This window comes from Anneissia japonica, unplaced genomic scaffold (genome assembly GCF_011630105.1).
Source record: "Anneissia japonica isolate Jap-2015-1 unplaced genomic scaffold, ASM1163010v1 scaffold287726_len2788222_cov184, whole genome shotgun sequence".
NCBI lineage: Eukaryota > Metazoa > Echinodermata > Crinoidea > Comatulida > Comatulidae > Anneissia > Anneissia japonica.
Window position 1 is genome coordinate 676,747 of NW_022705125.1, and position 20,663 is coordinate 697,409.

At 33.5% G+C, this 20,663-nt stretch overlaps 2 protein-coding genes across 5 annotated transcripts in view; both read left to right on the forward strand.

The window, feature by feature from the left end:
• The window catches only part of LOC117105234 (aldehyde dehydrogenase family 3 member A2-like), a 28,833-nt gene extending 14,193 nt beyond the window's left edge, over positions 1 to 14,640 (forward strand). The window contains exons 5-14 of one of the 3 annotated variants that reach the window (XM_033246314.1): positions 219 to 354; positions 848 to 933; positions 3,136 to 3,299; positions 4,694 to 4,871; positions 4,999 to 5,051; positions 5,661 to 5,858; positions 6,302 to 6,417; positions 6,922 to 7,051; positions 9,034 to 9,114; positions 12,824 to 14,640. In XM_033246314.1, the coding sequence (XP_033102205.1) occupies positions 219 to 354; positions 848 to 933; positions 3,136 to 3,299; positions 4,694 to 4,871; positions 4,999 to 5,051; positions 5,661 to 5,858; positions 6,302 to 6,417; positions 6,922 to 7,051; positions 9,034 to 9,114; positions 12,824 to 12,836 (1,155 nt within the window). In that variant the 3' untranslated portion in view covers positions 12,837 to 14,640. Of the gene's footprint in view, positions 1 to 218; positions 355 to 847; positions 934 to 3,135; positions 3,300 to 4,693; positions 4,872 to 4,998; positions 5,052 to 5,660; positions 5,859 to 6,301; positions 6,418 to 6,921; positions 7,052 to 9,033; positions 9,115 to 11,029; positions 11,166 to 12,823 lie in introns of those variants that run through there. The other 2 variants (XM_033246313.1, XM_033246315.1) reach the window with 2 other exon arrangements.
• A 4,140-nt stretch (positions 14,641 to 18,780) lies between these two features.
• LOC117105248 (transcription factor RFX4-like) overlaps positions 18,781 to 20,663 on the forward strand; it is an 11,106-nt gene continuing 9,223 nt past the window's right edge. The window contains exons 1-2 of one of the 2 annotated variants that reach the window (XM_033246334.1): positions 18,781 to 19,109; positions 19,885 to 19,941. In XM_033246334.1, coding sequence (XP_033102225.1) covers positions 19,920 to 19,941 — 22 coding nt within the window. In that variant the 5' untranslated portion in view covers positions 18,781 to 19,109; positions 19,885 to 19,919. The remainder of the gene's footprint in view (positions 19,110 to 19,884; positions 19,942 to 20,663) is intronic. The other variant, XM_033246335.1, reaches the window with a different exon arrangement.

Here is a 20,663-nt window from a genome sequence, read left to right on the forward strand (position 1 = left end):
GGCTATAATAATTTGCTATAAATACAACCAGTTATTATGATGGTAGTTCCTAATGTTGTGGTCTAAATTTATGATTTTCCATTGCCTTTTCAATAAGCTTTAGATTTCAAGATTCCTAGATAAATAATAATATTTATAATATAAGCAAGACTGCTGTAACATGAAAATCAACAGCAAAGTGAAATAAATGTCTAACTCTGCTTTTACACTTTGTCCAGGTTGAAAAACCATTTCTTATGGTAGGTAAGGATGTGCACATACAATCTGAACCGTTAGGGGTTGTGCTCATAATTTCAGCTTGGAATTATCCAGTGCAGCTCATTCTACACCCATTGATCGGTGCTATTGCTGCAGGTATGAATTACTTCCTACTTACTATAAATGTAAATGAAATGCCTTGTACTGTAAAATATTTTAAGGTGTTTACAGAGTAAGGTTTAAAAAATTGTTTTTTCGGAGATCATGTCAAAGTAGTTGCTGTTTAGTCTAAAAATACCATTTATCAGATTTGCTATTTCAAAGTCACTTATTCTTGCTGATCAATGATACTGCTTCTACAAATCCACTGATGACTCTAGGGTATTCCAGATTATGACCCAATGAAGAGTCAAAATATTGAATCCCAGCATGCGTTTATTTCAAATGAGGCTCTGGAGGGGGTGTTTATTCGAGAGAAGTGTTTATTCGAGGGAAGTGTTTATTCGAGGGAAGTGTTTATTCAAAGCTGGGCATTTATTAAAATATACAGAAATAGTTTTTCCCCTTTGACACCCAGCAAAACCATCATTCTAAATTAAAATTGTTTTAAATTATTAATAAAACCTCTTAAAATATTTGTCTTTTTTAGGTAATACTGTTGTTATGAAGCCCTCTGAACTATCCCCAGCAACTGCTAATGTATTTGAAAAGTATCTTCACAATTATTTAGATAAAGTAAGTTTTTGATAATACATGACCAATTATCACATTATATAATAACAACAAGAGCACTCAGTAGAGAGCATATCTCCGCCCACTGCAAATCCTTTGCTATAAAATAAATCTCCCAAAATATGTTCCTAATTTACTTCAACCACCACTATCACCCCAAATCACTTCGTTCCGCTCTTCTTCAAAAACACACAGTAACTCGCCCAAATACTTTTATTTCAAAGAGGGGCACTATTTCCTATTTTAGTCTGGTTTTTTGGGGCTCTTTTTTAGAGTCGGCATTTTCACATTTTGCAATCCGAAATTATTTTACCAAAATTCACTCTCGGCTTACTTTTCACTACACATGTTACGTTTTGAACACATAACATAATCCAAGCAAATACTGACACTCAAAAAAGTGACAACCCACTATACTTTCCAACCACCACCTACTTAAAATAAAAACAACACTAGCTGGCCAACTGGAAGCACCTTTTATTGTATTAGTTGTATACCTGCCAACTCCTTACTTCTGGTTAAATACACTGGAATGATTTACTATTGTAATTGACAAAAAAAAAATACATGCCAAGTATTGGTGTTGAAATGCAAATATTATGGAAATAGTCAAAGTAATAAAAAAAAATATGGGATATTGAATTTTAGCAACATATGTTTGAATATAAATATGCATTTAAAATATTCCCATTCAGTTCCCAAAAAAAAACTTAAGTTAGTACATATAAAATACGCTGTACACATTTACTGTAATTGCACTAATTTACATATTCATCATATAGCTATTGTTATCTGCCTACGGTATATGGTAAACATATTCTTTAAATGGTCCTCATAATGACACCCTACATGAACAAAATTTAAACACTTCTTCAGTAAAACATGAAAAACTATTTTGGAAAGTTTCATTTTAATCCATTTATCCATTTTAGAGATATTTAGATCTGGGACCTAATGGCCCTCAAATGCACACCCAAATTTGGATCCTCACCAACACTTCATAATTTCTTCCTTGTAACTTGGTTAAACTTTCACGAAGTTTCATTCAGATCAGTTAATCAGTTTTTGAAATATCTTTTCTGGGATGTTTTCTTTTGAGTGGTCCTCCACACCCTACTCAACAAAATTGAAACATTTCTTCATCAAAACATGACAAACTGGGTAGTGTAATTTAGATCCATTGATTATTTTTGGAGATATTTAGATCTGGGATCTTAGGATTTTAAATGGATCTCAAATTCACACCCGAATTGGGAGCGTCACCAACACTTAATAATTTCTTCCTTGTAACTAGGTTAAACTTTTACGAAAGTTTATTCAGATAAGTTGATTGTTTTTTTAAATATCTGGTCTGGGACATTTTCCTTTAAATGGTTCTAATATCCGTTTATGTTTTTTAGATAATTTTTAAATTAAAAAAAAAACACACAAAAACACCCAGAACGTGACTGACACACACACACACACAAACTTCCACGATTGAAAACGTACAGTACATCTCCTGGCGGAGATGATAATAATAATAATAATTGGAGTCCGATAATATTGGTAATTTTTAAAATCTAAAAGTCTAATAATGTTAATGATAATAATGGTATGTAATTGACTTACTTACCAAGTATTTCAGCAAAGAATGGTTATTGACAACAATAATATATTAATATAGAGGGTATTCGACTGGTTCATTTCGTTGACTATTATTTTTATTCGACTGGTTCGTAAATAGACTTTGTTGACAACGAAAATGAATGTAAACCAGAGTGCGTTAATTGCGTTAATCAGGGTTAAGTTATTCATGTGACCAAAACAAACATGGCCGATTGGTGAGTTTAGAAACAACATTTGTGTTAATATAATTTAAATTAAATTTCAGAAAATAAATATAATATTTACCCACATTAAATCAAAAAATATTTGTAGGCCAACAGAATTAAAAAACTGGATGAAAATATTTTTTTAAATAAAAACCCATACTGCCACAAGCTAAAGCAACCTTGATTACACAGCGTGTATCGCAGTAACTATGCAGCCATTTTGTTTTGTCGAGTATTTACAAGTTTTCTATTCGACTGGTCGTGTTCATTAAGTAGGATTTTACCGCTGCGCAGACCAGTCGAATACGGCCATTGATGATCATGATAGTAATGGTATTGACAGTTATTTTGATTCTTGTGAGTATTATCATTTTATATTTTTTCCAACCAGGACTGTTTTACTGTAGTAAAAGGGGGTGTCCCAGAAACAACTGCCCTGTTGGCTCAACGCTTTGACCACATCATGTACACTGGTGGATCAAATGTTGCCAAGATTGTTATGAAGGCTGCTGCCGAGCATTTGACACCAGTCACCTTAGAACTAGGAGGCAAGAGGTAAATGTGAAGATCATTTTAATTAAAGTGTTTATTTTTAGATTCAAATGGAGCGTTGCTCTCTTTAAAAGAACATAGATGAATGATAAGCCATACTAGTCTATTACAATAAACAGTAAGAAAGCAAAAGTTCATCAACACTAGTTTTTGTATACATCTGTATGCTAAAGAGTGTACCCAGAAGTACTTGAAGAAGTGTATAGTGTATAAAACTGTAACTGTATGTAATAAACAAATAATAATAATCAAAATACTGTAATACATTTCTTTTATAGCGCAAAAATATCTGAAGACATCTCAATGCGCTAGAAAATTTAAAATGTATAATTTTAACTAAAATGCATTAAAAGTACAAAGCATTCGCAAACCAAACAACTGTTCCAATTTAAACACAATTTAAAATGTCATAAAAATGATAAAAATACGGTACAATTTTCGATTAGAAAAGCAATTTCACAAATAAAATTTTAATTTTAGTATTTACCTTTCAATTTTCACTTATTATTTACTTATTTTATTTTTATTTATTTTTTTATTTTATACAAATTTTTATCAGGAAAATACAAATCAATATAACAATAAAATGCATATTAAGCCTATTCACAATTATGTAAATTTCAACAATTCATTAAAACAACAATAAAATGCATCATTATCATTAAATCGATAGCAAGTGTACATATATTAAAGCTAAAACCAAATCAAAGCTAAAGCTGGGGCACTTACTGGATCAGACAACCATCGGCCAATGTCCGCTCCACCTGAACGTTAGACGATGCTGTCTGCTAGTCGTTGGCGACAGCGTGAATGGATCTTCATTAAAAACGATCAGTTGCGCTGTCGTTGTGGCGTTGCATTCTACGTAGAATCGCATGGCCTACAATCGTTGGACGTAGTGAGTGGCCAGCTTCATTAGGGAGTTAATTGGCCGAGCGGTTAAGTCGGGCACCGCAACCTTCAGCTATAATATCGACGCTGGTTCGAACAGCTCACTCGCCAATGGTTCCGGTGGTGGAACAAGTCTTCTCAGACAAGGACTTTAAACCATAGGGCTAGTGTACGCATTTGTCCTGTGTGCCCTTTAAAGAACCCAGTACATCCTTCGAGAAGAGTAGGGGGTTACCCCGGTATACGGGCCCAATCAGTCCCCTGTTGTTTAATGGATATACCACCTACAATAGTGATTAAGTTCACTAATTGGCATATCCTTGGCGCTCGTGCCTAAAAAAATGAAATGAAAAAATGAAATTATATGAATTGTACTCTATTGTTCATTATTTGGCTTTAGTGTTTTTACATTATTTGTCTTAAAATTTTGTTAGTTTATACATTTTTAATTTGTTGTTAAATTAATATGAATTCTATAAATGCTAATTGTGTGTTTTATCCATTAGCCCTGTGTATGTCGATAAGGACTGTGATTTCTATACTGTCGGTAGAAGGATAACCTGGGGGCGCTATGTAAATACTGGACAAACATGCATTGCACCTGATTACATTTTAGTGCACAGGGATGTTCAGGATAAACTTGTGTCGGCCATTAAGGATGCTGTGAAAGAATTTTACGGCGAGGTGAGGCTAAATTATCAGTGCATACAAACATGGAGTTATCATGTTTATCAAATCATAAATTAAAGGATAATGAAAATATAAAATTAGTAAATATGAATTTACACACTTTTTTCTATTTTTTATTAAGAATCCAAAAGAATCTAAAGACTATGGAAGAATTGTGAATGATCGGCATTTCAAGTAAGTATTTTTTCAATTTATGTAAATTGTAAGTAGCGTATCATGTTGGTAGTATGATTGTGGCGCATCAGAATATTGGGTACAAGTGGGCAAAGTGCGGCCCGGCAGTAATTTTTTTGTGGCCCGCAAAAACGAATTAAAAACTCTACGTGTGTAGCCCACCAACCATCTTTAGCTAGAAAACACCTTGTTTTTTATGGCCCGATCATCTATAAAAAGTAATATTAAAACTGAGAATAATGTGGTATAAAAGCACTTCATGAAGGTTTTTGGAAGTACACTGGAACCATCAAACTTTGGATGCGGCCCTCAGTGTGAAATAAAAATTCATTTGGCCCTCCAACCGATTTTTATGCCCACCCCTGCTATAGGGAAAACTTGCCCCCAAAAAAGTGGCTTTCCTTCTCATTTTGTTTGCATGACAGGATTTTGGATGCCATATACTATGAGCAGTGAACAATCTTTCTTAATAAAGACCTGATTTAATATTTTTTATTCTAAAATCATCAAATATTAGTATTGAAACTTATGGAGGATTTTCTAAAAAAAGAAAAGCAAACATGGACTAAATGTTGATTAATTCTAAATTTGTTTTTTGCCACGTCACAGGAGATTAGTAAAGCTTCTTGAGAGCGGGACGGTTGAAATGGGAGGTGAAACAGATGAGACAGAGAAGTACATTGCTCCTACTATGCTTGTTGATGTTAAACCCGATGATCCTGTCATGCAGGAAGAGGTATTCGGCCCAATTCTTCCAATAATGAAAGTTGGTGACGTTGATGAAGCGGTAAACTTTATCAATAGTCGGTAAGTTCTTGAGTTATTTCTTTGTAAAAAGAATTGCTTGGGGATTTTTGGCCTAATAGATCACCATAATATATTAACTGGACAGTACATTTTTCATGCATGTCAATCTATGTCAAGCCGAGTGGGCTTGCTCCACTAGAAACGCTACCCAGGAACAGAGGTGGTTTCACAGTGTGTCTGTAATAATAATTATAATAATTGTCAATTTATATAGTGCATAATGTGAAATACCTCTATGCGTTTTACAGCATGGAGTGGGAAAGATTATTAAAAGTTTCATCTAAAAAAAATAATGACTGTCTGTGTTTGCAAATTTAAAGACCAAATGACCAGAATTAATAATGTTGCACCTTGATTGTGATGGTCATTTATGTCAATCATTAACATGAATAATGGAGAATGTTTTAAGTTTATGTACATGTAATTTTGTTTGTGTTTTACAGTGAAAAACCATTATCGATGTATGCATTCTCAAATAACAAGAAGGTTGTTGAGAGTGTGCTTCATCGGACAACGAGTGGTGGCTTCACGGGCAATGACGTTCTTATGCATGCTGCTGGTAAGAATGCCCGGTCAATTTCTTATATGTAAGAAAGTATGTATCATATATTGACAAGGGTTTTTGTACAGCTAGGCTTTCAAGCCTACGTGCAAAACTGGCATCAGTGGCCAAAACAAGAAAATTGAATTCATATTCTTTACATTGTAACCTTTAAAATGATAGGTCATTTACTGGAATTGACATACTATTACCAAAGTTATGGGTAAAAGTATTACAGCTTTTCTGTATACATTACTGCCACATTTTGAAATGCTAATTTCATAGTTTGACAATTAGAGACATTATGCTGGTTTTGAGATGCTAACCCCTTATATGGTCAATCCTACACTCACGGATGGAGAGAGACAATCCTTAAACAAATGGCTAACCTCAGACAAAACCCGTAATCTTTAAAATGCTGCTGCACCACATGTTGGATTCCTATAGAATATTAGAGGAACCTTTTAATGTTATATGATATAAATTCAACAACAAATAATAATAACTAATTTAAACCTACAGTTGACTCTCTTCCATTTGGCGGTATTGGTAACAGTGGCATGGGTGCGTATCATGGAAAACATTCTTTTGATGCATTTTCACATAAGCGGGCAGTTGTCATCGGTGACCAAAAGTTGGAATCATTGAATGCGTGAGTAGATTTCTAAGAATGCATTTTGTAACATAATTGAAATAATTAAAATGTAATGAAATATTGTATGATTATTTATATTTGCTCTTGCTATAATATGCACGCATAATTTTTAAAGATATTTTGTCTTTTATAGCTAAGTAAATAATTTAAATACTCCTATATTTTGAATAAGGCAAAACTTTTTTATACCTTGTTTTCAAACTTATTTTTTTATAGATTGTTAGAGGAGGGCAGAAAAAAATAAAAATAAAGTTTTGTTTTCTTAAGTAGCAAATGATTTGTCAAAAACAGACAGAGGAGAAAATAAAAACAAAATTTCATTGGTGAATGTAAACGGTGTAGTAATGGGACAGAAATATGCATTAAATTTTTATAATTATAAAAGAAAATATACATATCTTATTTTTAGAGATTTCAAGGTAATGGCGAGCATAATAAAAATAAAGAAACACATTTTTGTTTCCTTTTGAAATTTCCATTTTTTTCGTAGCCGAAAATAAAATGTTATTTTTATTCAAAATAATCAATATTGGCGAGTTTGCGAAACAAGGTATAAAAAAAATCCCACCTTACATTGAATGGTTGTCAATTTTTTTTCGTAGGATTTTAGAATTTATTCAGTAAAAAAATGTGAATCAACCAGAAGCTGAATTGTTTCATCTTTTCTTGAGAACCTGTTGGATCCTTCAATAGTAATAAATTATTTGTTAAAAATATTTTGTTGCTAGTCCCAGCCTAAAATATGCAATATAATGCCTATTCAACCCTGCTTTGGTTGTGGTTAACAAGCCTAGACCTAGAATAAGAACTAGAATGGTCTGGGCTAGATGAGATAATAAAGTAATTATTTTCAGGTTATTTCAGCACTGTTTTACAATATAACCCTAAAGGCAAACTTAGACAGCATCGTACAAGGCAGCCCGACTCAATTTGTTGTCACGTCTGATCTGTGTGAGTTAAACACAGACATATGTTTAATATTTCTCACTGCGTCTTTAGACTATCCCCGACGATGAATTTTATTGGGCTGCATCGTACAACGCTGTCTGGGTCATTATTTCCTTCAAAATTTGCCTTCAGCTTTCCTATTTTTTCAGCTGCGTCCTCAAAACTTGAAAATAATTGCTTAATAATGAAGTACTTTTGGTGTTTCATTGAAATTTTGTGGTTCTCCAGACTTATTACCTCTTAAAAACTATGAAAGAAAGAAATATTTGTATTGTTTTTTTTCTTTTCATTTAATGATTACACTGTACACATGCAAACATCACAGTTCTTAGAATAATGTGACTGTCTCTTTGCACAAAAGTTTAACTACTCTGTCTGTCTCTTTGCTTATGCTTTACTCTAGTACATGTTCTCTACTCTGTTAGCAAACATATGTAAAAGTGCCGCCAGGCATAGTGCATGCTATGCTATAGTACTAATAGTACTATTCTTATAGCAAACACATGTAAACGTGCCATCGTGCACAGTGCATGCTATGCTATATAGTACTAATAGTATGCATAGACTAATAATTGATGGCTTTACTCGCAATGTGTATCGAATTGTTGATGCCATAGTAAAGATTAAATGACTGTACGCACACGCTTTGTACATGTGCCGAGATGAGCGCCCCTTTAGTTGAATGTTGAATTTATACTTATTTTAAACTTCCACCTTTTTGCCATTAGAAGACAATTATAAAATGTATTAACATTCAAAATTGTCAACCATATTTTACAACAATACTAAAGTGGCAATAATACATACCACCATGATTTGTCAGTGACACCGACCCTGCCAATAATGGGGCTGTGGCGGCTATTTTAAAAGCGATAACGCTTTGAATGCTTCGTGGTGTTCAGCCTAGTTACCTGCGATCATACTTTCCTTCTATCAAAGTAAGCAGTAATTAGGACCGCTAAACTATTATAGTTGTGTTGTATTTGTATAGTGTATTGCACTAAATTTAGCTTTGTCTGTTTCTTTCTTAGTGTTCGTTATCCACCATATACTGAATATAAAGACGGCTGGCTTTTCTGGTTGATGCAAAAGTCTCCTCGGAAAAACAGATGGTACTGTATGAAGTCCCAATCCTACAATCACGCAGTGTCTCTCATCATATTGTACATTTAATGATAACCTTGATAGTATTTATAAGCAGCACATTTGTCATTCATACAGATTATTTCATAATAATTACGATTATGACAATGACAGTGGCAGTGACGACAGTGGCAGCAACTACCACAATTGTAACAACGGCAATAAAATTTAAAATAGAAAAAACAGCTCAGGACATTCTGAACAATATTATAGTTTCAAAACATGTACCTAAATAGATAAACAATCTTCTTGTCAGTGAGGTCTGCATCTTTATCTGTGAATATCACAGTATACCCCCAGCCATGGGATAACTTATGCTATCCGTGGTGTGAAGCCTCTTTCGCTCCTTTAGGAATATTCCTAGTTAGCTCAGAACTACACCACTTACATCATATCAGGTACCCATTTATATTCTTGGGTTCATGTAGATAGCAAGGCTTGTTCAAGGATACAGGTAATGTGTGCATTTTCAGGCTTCAACATAGAAGGCAATACTTCACCACTTGCTTTCATATGTACAGTTGTTATTAGAAAATTTTCAGTCTATCTTCATCCACATGCTTCAAACTATATAAAAAAAAAACTGCTACTTTGTCTTCATTATGTGTGTTCCATTCATCTACCTCCTCATATAACTGCTTCTAATGTACTGAAAAATGCTTTAGCCTCTGGGTGATTGGTTTGTACTTGCCTACTGTATTTCAATGTGTCCTTTAACATGCACATGAGCCCAAAGGCTGACAGGAGAACCAATGGCTTAAACACCTCTTCTGAAAGCAATGCGCTATGTATGAATATTCAATGGTGGATTGGCCTATGTTTCAATTGATCATGAAACAGATGCACCCCTGTGGTATGATGCCATTAAGAAATAGTAATAACTGTAATAATTAATAATAATTTTAAACATCATCTTTTTTTTTTTTTTTTTTGGTTAGCTTGCATTTATCTAACATATTTCTCTCACCTATTTCTCTCAACAGCAAGAGGAAGGCTTATTCAATTCTTTATCTGAAGTTTTGACCACACTATTAAAGTTGTATGTGACAAATTTTGTGTGATTTGCCCCATATATGGGTCTGATGATGTCATATCATACCCATATATGTGGACAAATCATATATATTTATCACATAAACCTCAATAGTGCTGACAGCATTAGTTGCATCTGCTATTCCATGCCAAGTTTGTCTGTCCACCTTCATCCTTATTTAGAGCTAACTAACATAATTTGATATGCCCATATTTAACAGCAGCATTGAGACAGTTACATTATCATTTTTACTAAACACAATTAAGTTGTCATTAATTTAATTTTTCTCCTGTTTCTTAGATTATGGAAAGCTTATTTTCTACAAGTTATACCCATTGTAGAAAGTATAACCAACCTGATTGCATTATTGATGTGTCATTTAAAATGTTCGGATACATTTTAAACTTTCTTTCACAGAAGATTCTTGGGTATAATCTAAGGCTCTCTCCACACTATCAAATTTTCTATGACAAATTTATGTGATGTGCCCATCTATAGGCATGTTATACCCAAAATATGGACACATCACATTTATTTATCACACAAAATTTGATAGTGTGTTTAGAGCTTATTATTATTATTATTATTTTCCTATTTGTATGGAAAATATTAGGTTTCCAGGCCCTAAATTTGTTTACTCGCTGTTTAGTGCGCGCCATACTTAATTTAGTTTTTTTTTTATCTCTAATTTTACTTGCTCATTGGTGGTGCTGTCCAGAATGGCAAGTCGAGCAAAATATAAGCTTATTCGGTAGTATTGATATTTCTTTTCTTCTTGTCTTTCTATTTTTTTCTTTTTTTCATTGCTTCATTATCATTGACCATCTATGCAATTCATCTTTCCTTTGCAGAATCCGTTATCCGCCATATAGTGAGAAGAAAGACAGCTGGTTATTTTGGTTACTGTCAAAATCCCGAAAAAGTGGGAAGGCCTCGGTGATCATATATGGAGCCCTCTTATGTGCCATTGTTGGGTTTATGTTAAAGGTACATAACATAATTTGAAAGATGGTTCATATCCACTCAGTAATGAACCTTCCTGCTAAGCACCCAACTATTGAGCTCTGTTCACACTATCAAATTTTGTGTGACAAATAAATATGTTATGCCCATATTTGGGTGTAATATGACATCATCGTGCCTGTATATGGGTACATCACACAAATTTGTCACATAATAAATAATTAGTAGAGCTCTGCATAGCACACTATAGGAAAATTATTATACGAAGGTTAGATTTAATGCTTGAAAACATTTCCAGTTGGCCTGCAAGGCCCGAAGGAAATTTATGAATGCATTAAATATATATACCTAAGTATAGTAATTTTCTGTTAGTGTACGATGCATGCTCTACTATTTGCTTTATAAGTCAATCGCCTCGGCGGCCTCTGCCTTGCTGTAGGTCTCTACATCTAAATTTCTTTCTTGAGTCTTTAGAATAGGTCTAGAATATTCCTATTAAACGTTCAGTTTGTTTTGTTTATGAGGGTCCATTGATTCAATGAATTCCTTAATTGTTCGTACTTGAATATTGAAGTAACTTTCTTCGGGTTCTAATTAAGCTTGTTTTACGAAAGTAATTTTCAATTACAATTCAATTTTCATCGCGGTGCGTGATGTCTTCACGGTGACGAAAGAATGAGCAATTTTTGTTGCACACCGAACCTAAACAAATCAAGCCAGGCGTCCACTAATTGAAAAATTATTGGACTGTGGGGGATAGGCAAATAACATTGGGAGTTGCAGTGATGCCATCACGATTGACTTATAATATTTGATAATGTACACAGAGCCTTAGATACTGACAATAATAATGTCCTGCAGAACAATAGCACAAACTTATTTAAACTTGTGCATTTGTGGGATGGTCACATGTCCAAGGCCTTGTTCTCATTGGTCAGTTGTTGAGTTAGATTGACACTCAGGAATGGTATGTATGTATAGTGGGCCTTTGTGAATGAAGGTTTTTTTATTTTTTGTGGAAAAAGTGTGGTGGTGTATTGCAGAATATTTTAATTCAAGGTCTTTATAAAACATTTTATACTAATCATTTTAAAGCTAATATAATAGATCTATCATTTCAAGTAGCAGCTTTCAATATTCAATATTATTTCATACAGTATTGTTGAAAGTAGTAATATAACTGGGAAAAGAGGAAAGGAAGAAAAGAAAACGAGTGGGTGAAACAGCCTGATTAAAAGTAGAAATGAAAACTGGCAATAATCACTACATGTGCTCGAAACTATGGAGATACCTACAATATCTGTATTAAGTATACAGTAAAGGGTTTAGCGCACCATCATTTGCAAGAGGCGTTTAAGCTGTTGGTCAGGGGGGGATCCAGAATTTGTTCATGCCTAGAAATTTTGAAATTTAGGGGTTTTTTTTAGAAGGGTGATGTATCATTTTACTAGTCCACAAATACACTGTGTTAACCTCATCGTATGGTTTAGTTTAATGTCGTTTACCTGCGCTATGATCATTCGCTTTCTGCGAGGACAAATTCAATACACCACACACATTACTTCTCTCAAGACCTGCCCTACATCATAATCGTCATAATACTGAATTCTATACATAATATATTATTGAAAAGCTTATGAACATATTTTGATTTAGTTTTTGTTTTTCTTTTTCTTCTATAGTTCTATAATGTAGTGAAGATTTGAGAGGCAGACAGCTGTAGCACCTCCATGACAGATCAACTCTTTGAATTATACCTTTTATTCATACAAAAATACTTTTAAAATATAAGAAAATTCAAAAAATATATACCCATATGCAGCTCATTGTAACAATGAACACTAATAACAATGATAGGGTAAAGGCAACAACTGTTAATACTTCTGTTATTAAGGCGAGTGTCATACCATACCACAGAAACCAATACCGTATAGCTGCTGATCTAACTCCCAGGTACCGTCACACAACTGACATTTATGTTCGTACACAACTGGAGCTATATGTAAGTTATAAACTAACTTGAACTTCGAAGCTGAGAAATCGTATTAAATGATTAAGTACACAAACGTTTTGTGGGATCACACTTAGCAGATATGTGTACAGGTGCAAGTTAACATGATTATACTGTATGTAAGTAGTAATCTAAAATATGTCTCTGGACAAGTGAGTTATCAAAAAAAATTATATATCATTATACATATATATATATATATAAAATCAAATTACTGATTAGCACTGGCAACACAAATAATGTATAAATCAAATAAGATAATAGTACAGTGCTCAAATATATAGTTGCATGATGTTGTAGATAGTATCAAACGTTCATCAACGAAAGTTCTTAATTATATTTGTATGAAAAAAAGAGGTCTCTGGTGGGAATCAAACCCGCAATCTCTCGCTATCTCGGCGACCTTCATCTTGTTATAGACCACAGCTGAAAATATAGAATGACATATAAAATTGGGATGATGTAATTAGGTTCTGCTGTAAGAAGAATGAACCATTGAGACAGTAGAACTGTTCTATTTTTTCTATGAATAAATTAACATTCTAAATAAAAAATTGAATTGGTTGGTTGGAAGTTCCATGAAATTATCAACGTTCACTTGACATTGATTTTTAAGAAATCCATGTATACCCTTTTACAGAATATTAACAGGAAGTTTTGTGTACACTGAAGGTACTAACTATGTATGTAATTTCTGTAAAAAGAAACAATACATGTTACAGACCCTGGTACATTTATTTCCAAGAATTAATTCGAACTTTCATGTAATAATCACAATCTTGTGTATAGAATACGACTGTACTACTTGCTTAATATACCTGTGTGTTATTGCATGTGATTCTGGGTCTGAGATTTACTGTGGATACAATATTTGAAATTTTGTTGTGCTTATATTCGAAATGTGTTCTCTGTATCACTGTGGATGAAAGATAATCGTTAGTACAAAGACAAAGATTATTATCATGGTCTTTGTCGTCCTTATCTGTGAGAAGGGATAAACTTCTTTTTATTTTTTTGTTTTAAAGTGTTGGTAGGCATCTTAGACTACAGCATAGTTTCTAAATTGTATTAACATCAATCCCCTAGACACACAGATCGCCTGTGCTTTTTATACATCAGAAATCCAGGACTCAAGCTTTCTTCCACTTGGCTCCCATTAGGCTGCCGTGAGTGTGGGAATAGCTTCCTAGAACTTCAGTCGATGCTGCAGTCCTGGAGAGCCCATCTTTCTTTCTTCAAAAGGTTCATTTTCATTTTGATTCTTTGCTTTTGTGATTTTTATTTTAAATACTGTAATTTCTTTTTCTTGTATTGTGATTGGGGTTGGGCCAAAAAGCAGTGCTACAGTGATTCAGTTCAATTTGGTTGGCTCCCCATTTATTTTTGTATTGTTGACCAAATAAATAATGAAATGATGAAATTTATTCATATTATGTATCATTGATTGGTTTGTAACAATAAAGATCTTTTTTCGCAGTATGAATAAAATATCCGATTGCTTTCTTAATTTCTCTGTTCATGAAAAAACCTTCAAGCAATACTTCCACCAGTAACTGAGGCCTAATTAATTATAAATGATATATTAAATTTGAAGTATGCCCCATATCTCGTTATGACGTCTAACAGGTTGTATACAGAAACCCACTTTCATATGTTCTCAAAATGTATTTAATAGGTATGTACTGAATGTTCAGATCGTCGGAGTTTATATTCCGTGCTTGTCGTAACGCCTGTAAGCTCCCCCCCCCCCCCACCCTTCAAGGGGTCCGAGCTCCTCTTATTGCTACTCGGCAAAGTAAAGCACAGATGTACTATTGTTGACAACTGATTGAGCAAAATTTGCTGTCACAAAAGTCCTTCAGCAGGGGCCCATGGACTCGCCGTTACGCCACTGACGGTCTTGCCACCACTGAGCAGACAAACACTAGCGAAGGAGCAAATATATTGCTAGTCAATAATAAATGATATGAAGCTGGTTTTCCAAAACGTCATGAAAGCTTAGTTGAAAATATTCATCTGGTTTGTAGATAATCATACGATGTGATGGGGTTTAATTGTTAAAATAGAAAAATTCTCACATTCTTGAAGCTGCTTTACTGAGATTTTAATCGGTTTATGTTTGAAAGGCAATCGACTTTCATAAATTTATTTTAAAAATAAAAATCTCGAAGTTGACCTATTGATCACTATTTTAATAGACGTCCGTAGGCATATTTCAGTTTTTGCCAATGAATACGACGCACAAAATGTCGTTGAATAATGGTTTACTAAAAAGTGCACGAATATAATCATTCGGAACCTCTGCAGTAATCACTTGCTAAATAACCGTGTATGTTTTTGTGTGGTTGCTCGGATACGAATCTTACGGTTCAGGAATGCGTGCTATTGATACAACCCCGATGTGAGGATGCGAATTGAATAGAAAGATAATTCGCCGATTAACATGGAATTTGTTTAGCAGACCATTAGGTATTGTGCATTATTTTGCTGGATAATAGATTCAAAACAATAACATCGCTATTAAATATTAAGCAAGTGGTCCACATTACAGCACCAACGTTTCGACTGAATTCAAGTCGATGAACTGTTGTTTAGAAGACAATACGGGGTACATATTGACGAACGTATTGTAAATTACAATGATGTAGGCCGTGTATACATAATGCGTATGATATGAGCTCTATGTTTATTCTTTAAAAAAAAAATGGTCACCTATTGCAATTACTTTTTTCCACTCATGTTCGACTGTAGGCTTACTCTATTCGATTTTAATTGTCGACTATATTACCTCAGCGGGTAATGTTTGACCACACACAACCCACTGGCTGTGGTAGAACTTATTATTTTTATGATTTAATACTTTTCATTAAAAAAAATAAACATTTCCCCTACTTTTTAATTTTAGTGACATTTTATTAAGTTATTAATATTATTATTATTAAGTGTACCGCGCTAAAACGCTATTAACGTGAGCATTAAGAGCAAATTTTGCAAACACCCCCACTCCTTTTAGACCTATATTTTTCAAAATGATAAAAAAATGTAAAACAAGAAAAGAAAATTATATTAAAATATAAGCCTGGGAGTGCCATTTCCTGCCATCTAGAGGTGCCAAAATCATTTTTTTTTAAATTACGGTACCTCACCCCGAACCATAGTGGGCTGTTCTTGGACCCTCTATCTTTGAGGGTCCCTTCCTGGGCCCTCTGTTTCGTTCCTGGATACACCCGGATATCTATTTAGCTATTGGTAAATGGGCTACAGTGTAAAGGAAATTATATAAAATGTGTCTTTGAATGCCATTTCCGGCCATCTAGAGGTGCCAAATATTTTCTTACCTCTGCCCCAACTTGGTGGGACTGAGGCCCTTGGCTCGCTATCTATGATCCCTCCCTGGGCAATCAATTCAAGTTTAGCTAACTTCGAAGTACAGTGTACTTGACGTTAATACAGTTCTACTAGACTAGTTACGGTAGAGAAACGACTGCCAATGTCAATAACAGTCGCATAGCCTATTGTCTGTAAGTCCATAATTTATGAAATCCCATGTGCGATAATATTTTATTTATAGTTCTAAATGCTTCATAATATGTTACATTGTAGAGTTTTTACACTTCGAAAAGAGTTTTTGAAATTTGAGAGTTTCCGAGCTTCTAGAAGTGCTAAATCCTAAACAATTCTGAACCTCAGTCACCAATTCCCTGATGTGGTAATATTTGATTTATGAAAATCGAAATGCTTCATAGGATGAAACATTTTACATTGTCAAGTCATGATACTTCGAAAATCGTTTTTGAAGTTTGAGTGTGCTATTTGGTATTTCCGAGCGTATAAAAGTGCTAAATCCTGTAAAAATCGCAGCCTCAGCCCCAACCCTGTGGGTTGGTGTGAACTCTTCTGCCTGACCAATACCTATGCTTTCGCCATCACAGTTCTATGAACATTTCGAATAATGGAATTGGAATAGATTTCTATGTACTGTAATTGCTTTATTTATATCTAGTTTTAGTTCATGCATGTAACACTTCATTCAATCCATATTACCCATATATTATTAACTGATAATTCATATATTTTTTTTCGTAAAAACCCGCATATATGAACTTGTATATGTGTTTAACATTGGCTTTATACTAATACAGTAAGCCTACGGTTTTATAAAATCAATGCTTTATCTGATTGCTAGGCTTGATGATCTGTCTTTTTTTTATTTACCTCGATTTTATTTGATTTATTCTATATATCCATCAAGTACATATAAAAAAAAAATATAGGCCCGAGGAACAAAAAGCGTAGGCCTACAAGAAAAACGTTAAGAGATAACGGGAAGACCCTCCAAATCCGTGTAAAGGGACTTATTTTCAGAGCGGTCCCATGTTTCCTAGTTGTAACACCACATTGGATTGTTATTAATTTTCAATTGTATCGAATTGGTGGTTTAATTAGATTCGACACCGAATCCATACGTGATTTGTCTGTTTATTACAGGCCTATAAGATGCACTATTTGAGCAGAACGAGTGAAACTCAATGGAGAACACCAGCTCTTAGCCTCGTCAAAGTAGGTAGAATAACCATGTGGGGGTGGGGGGAGATATTTTTTACATCTCCCTGGAATAACCAAACAATGGGCATAGGGGTAAAATCCCGAAGGAGACAGATATTTTTTCTTAACCCGATTTCTACAAGCCTAGCGTTTACTCCTTCCTATTATTACTTTAATTATCTGTTCCTTGTGTACTACGGAATGTTTTGCGAATAATGTTTCCTATTGAAAGTATCAAATGGGTATCATACTTGTAGGCCTAACTATCTGGTAGTAGAACAACCAAACAATATTCGGATTGTCTTTGGTTTGAATCATAATGGAAACAATAGGTTTATACCATACTGTAATTTTTTTTTATCTCGCCAATCAGTTGCTTTCTTTGTTTTTTTTTTATTTTTTAATTTTTGTTCTTTGTATAATGGTTACTTGATTGTATTATGTGTGCCACTGTTCTGAAAGTGAGTTCTAATAAGTACTGAAATACTGAATACCATATAACATATTTATATATACCTTTTGGTAGAATGATTAATATGTTTTATCATTATATACAAATAAAAAAATTCTATATTTGCCAAAATAGCCATAAATATAAAATTAACGAACATAAATCGAAAACAGATTACAAAAAGGAACCCTCATGAAGCCAGGGCCTTGTTAAAAATATAGAGGTACACTAAGCAAACCGTATACAACTATAAACAAACACAAATCAACTATAAATGTATACCGGCAATATCTACTATGACAATAATAGGCCCCTTCATACGTATAGGTCTGATTATATATTATCGTTATGAAAATTATTGTATTGCATACAATAATAGTTATTCAACTGCAGTGTTTTATATTTTCTTTATGTATAAGAATGTATAGGTCTATGTTGTGAAACCTTCGAGCGAACCCCTTTCCAACAACACGTTTACATAAGAAAAACACTTGAACGCATAACAATGCTAGTGACTAAACCAAGTAATCTGAGAGTCCAGAGAACTCTCTGTTCTCAAAAATCCTCATTACCATAACAAAAACTGTTAGCTTACAGTTTCCCCACCAAGAAAAAGTCGTGGTTAGTTTAGAATTCGAAATCACAGCAGATGTATACAACTCTGTAGGCATACGGTACGGTACACTTGCGCAGCTCAAATATTGTACAGTTTCGCGTCTCGGTCCGCACCTCAGAAAGTGAGTTTGTTCCATATACATTCCACCTTCACTCAGTTTGTACTCTTTTTTTAAAGAAACTATCGAATACGATGTGATTGAAGATTGAATTTGTAAAGTATATCGGTACGTCTTAAGTATATGAAGTATGTTCATCAGTTTTTGTGTACTCTTCCTTAAAGAAGAAAGAAAACAGGATTTATATACCTGCCAGTGCGAGTAGGCGTTCTTAAACGGTATCATTTGTAAGTATAAATATTACTCTAGTTGATTTAGATTATCTGGTTAATTTAATTTTTATTTTCATCCACCACCAATTTTTCTTCTCATTCCATTTATTCAATAGACTCATTTAACAACATAATACATAAGTTGACATGACAAAGGTGTGATTTTAAGAACACCCTAAATGAGAAAATAAAAATATATATAGTTTAGATTTCTAATCTAAACGTAAATTTAATTATACTACAATTTTGCTCTGCAGACTTCGCTAGCCCCTTTATATTTTCTCCTGAAAAATCTTTTTTTTTTTTTTTTTAATAATCGGATACCGATAACACAATAGTCAAGTAGGCTTAAACAGACCTGTTCACCAACATATTACTCAAATCACGATATTCTTCAAAGATGTACTGTCCTTTTTGTAGACAGTCTATTAACATCGAGGTATATTTCTAATGATTTTCATTAAATAAGATAATATGTAATGTCATTTATGATTAGTTTTTACGAGGAAATAAATCATTATTTCATACGGCCGTTTACTGTGGCTTTCCATTTCATCACGAGATGGTATCCGCATTAATAGTATACTCTCGGATAAAAATCGTTATTGGAGCTTTTAACAAATATAAAAGAAATAATCTTTTAAATAAATAAGTATTATCTAACAAAAGGATAATGCAATTAAGGACTATCCACCAAGGTGACGTCCGAATAAGTAATTTAAAACCGTTTACTCATTTTTCATTTGTAATAAACATAATACATCAAGGACATTATTAATTTCTTTTACAGAGAGTCGGTAATATACATATACGATATTGGAAGATATGGAACTTGAGGCATTCAAAGGTAAAAACAATTGCATGCATTATGATGTCAACTTTAATTTGATTTATACACTTGGAGATATGTAAGATTAGTTACCACACAGACTATCACAGACGGACTTCTGAATATAATTATTACTACGTAAAGCTGAATCAAGTATATAATTAATATAGGAATAGGATGTGGCGCAGATAAGTTGTTAACCCTTTAATCGAGGTCAAGGGTCTCAGAGAGAGTCTTATGTTGACCACTTGTTGTGCACCGATTCTCCGCCCAGTAGTAAGTACCCTGGCCAGATAGTGAAGTAGTTTGAATGAACCTAAGTTGATACGTAGCCTAGATACAAGAAAACGACGAAAACCCTCTGGGGAGTGAATCTTTTGCGGATTCCACTAGACAGATAGATAGATTTTAAAACTTTCTATAGCGCCGGTTAAACGGAAGTTCACTAGCGCTTTACAATAAATTACAAAATAAAGAGCAAAAAAAGTAATAATAATAATAATAATGAAATAATAATAATGATGATAATAATAATAGTAATAATAATAATAATGATAATAATAATAATAATAATAATAATAACAATAAATATAAATAATAGTAATAGGAACAAAATAATAATAATAACAATAATAACAATAAAACAATAACAATGAAAATTTAAAGGAAGAATCGAAGAAGGCGGTAGCAATATATCTCTGACACTTCCTTCCACCAGGGAGTTGTTACAACTCCCTGCT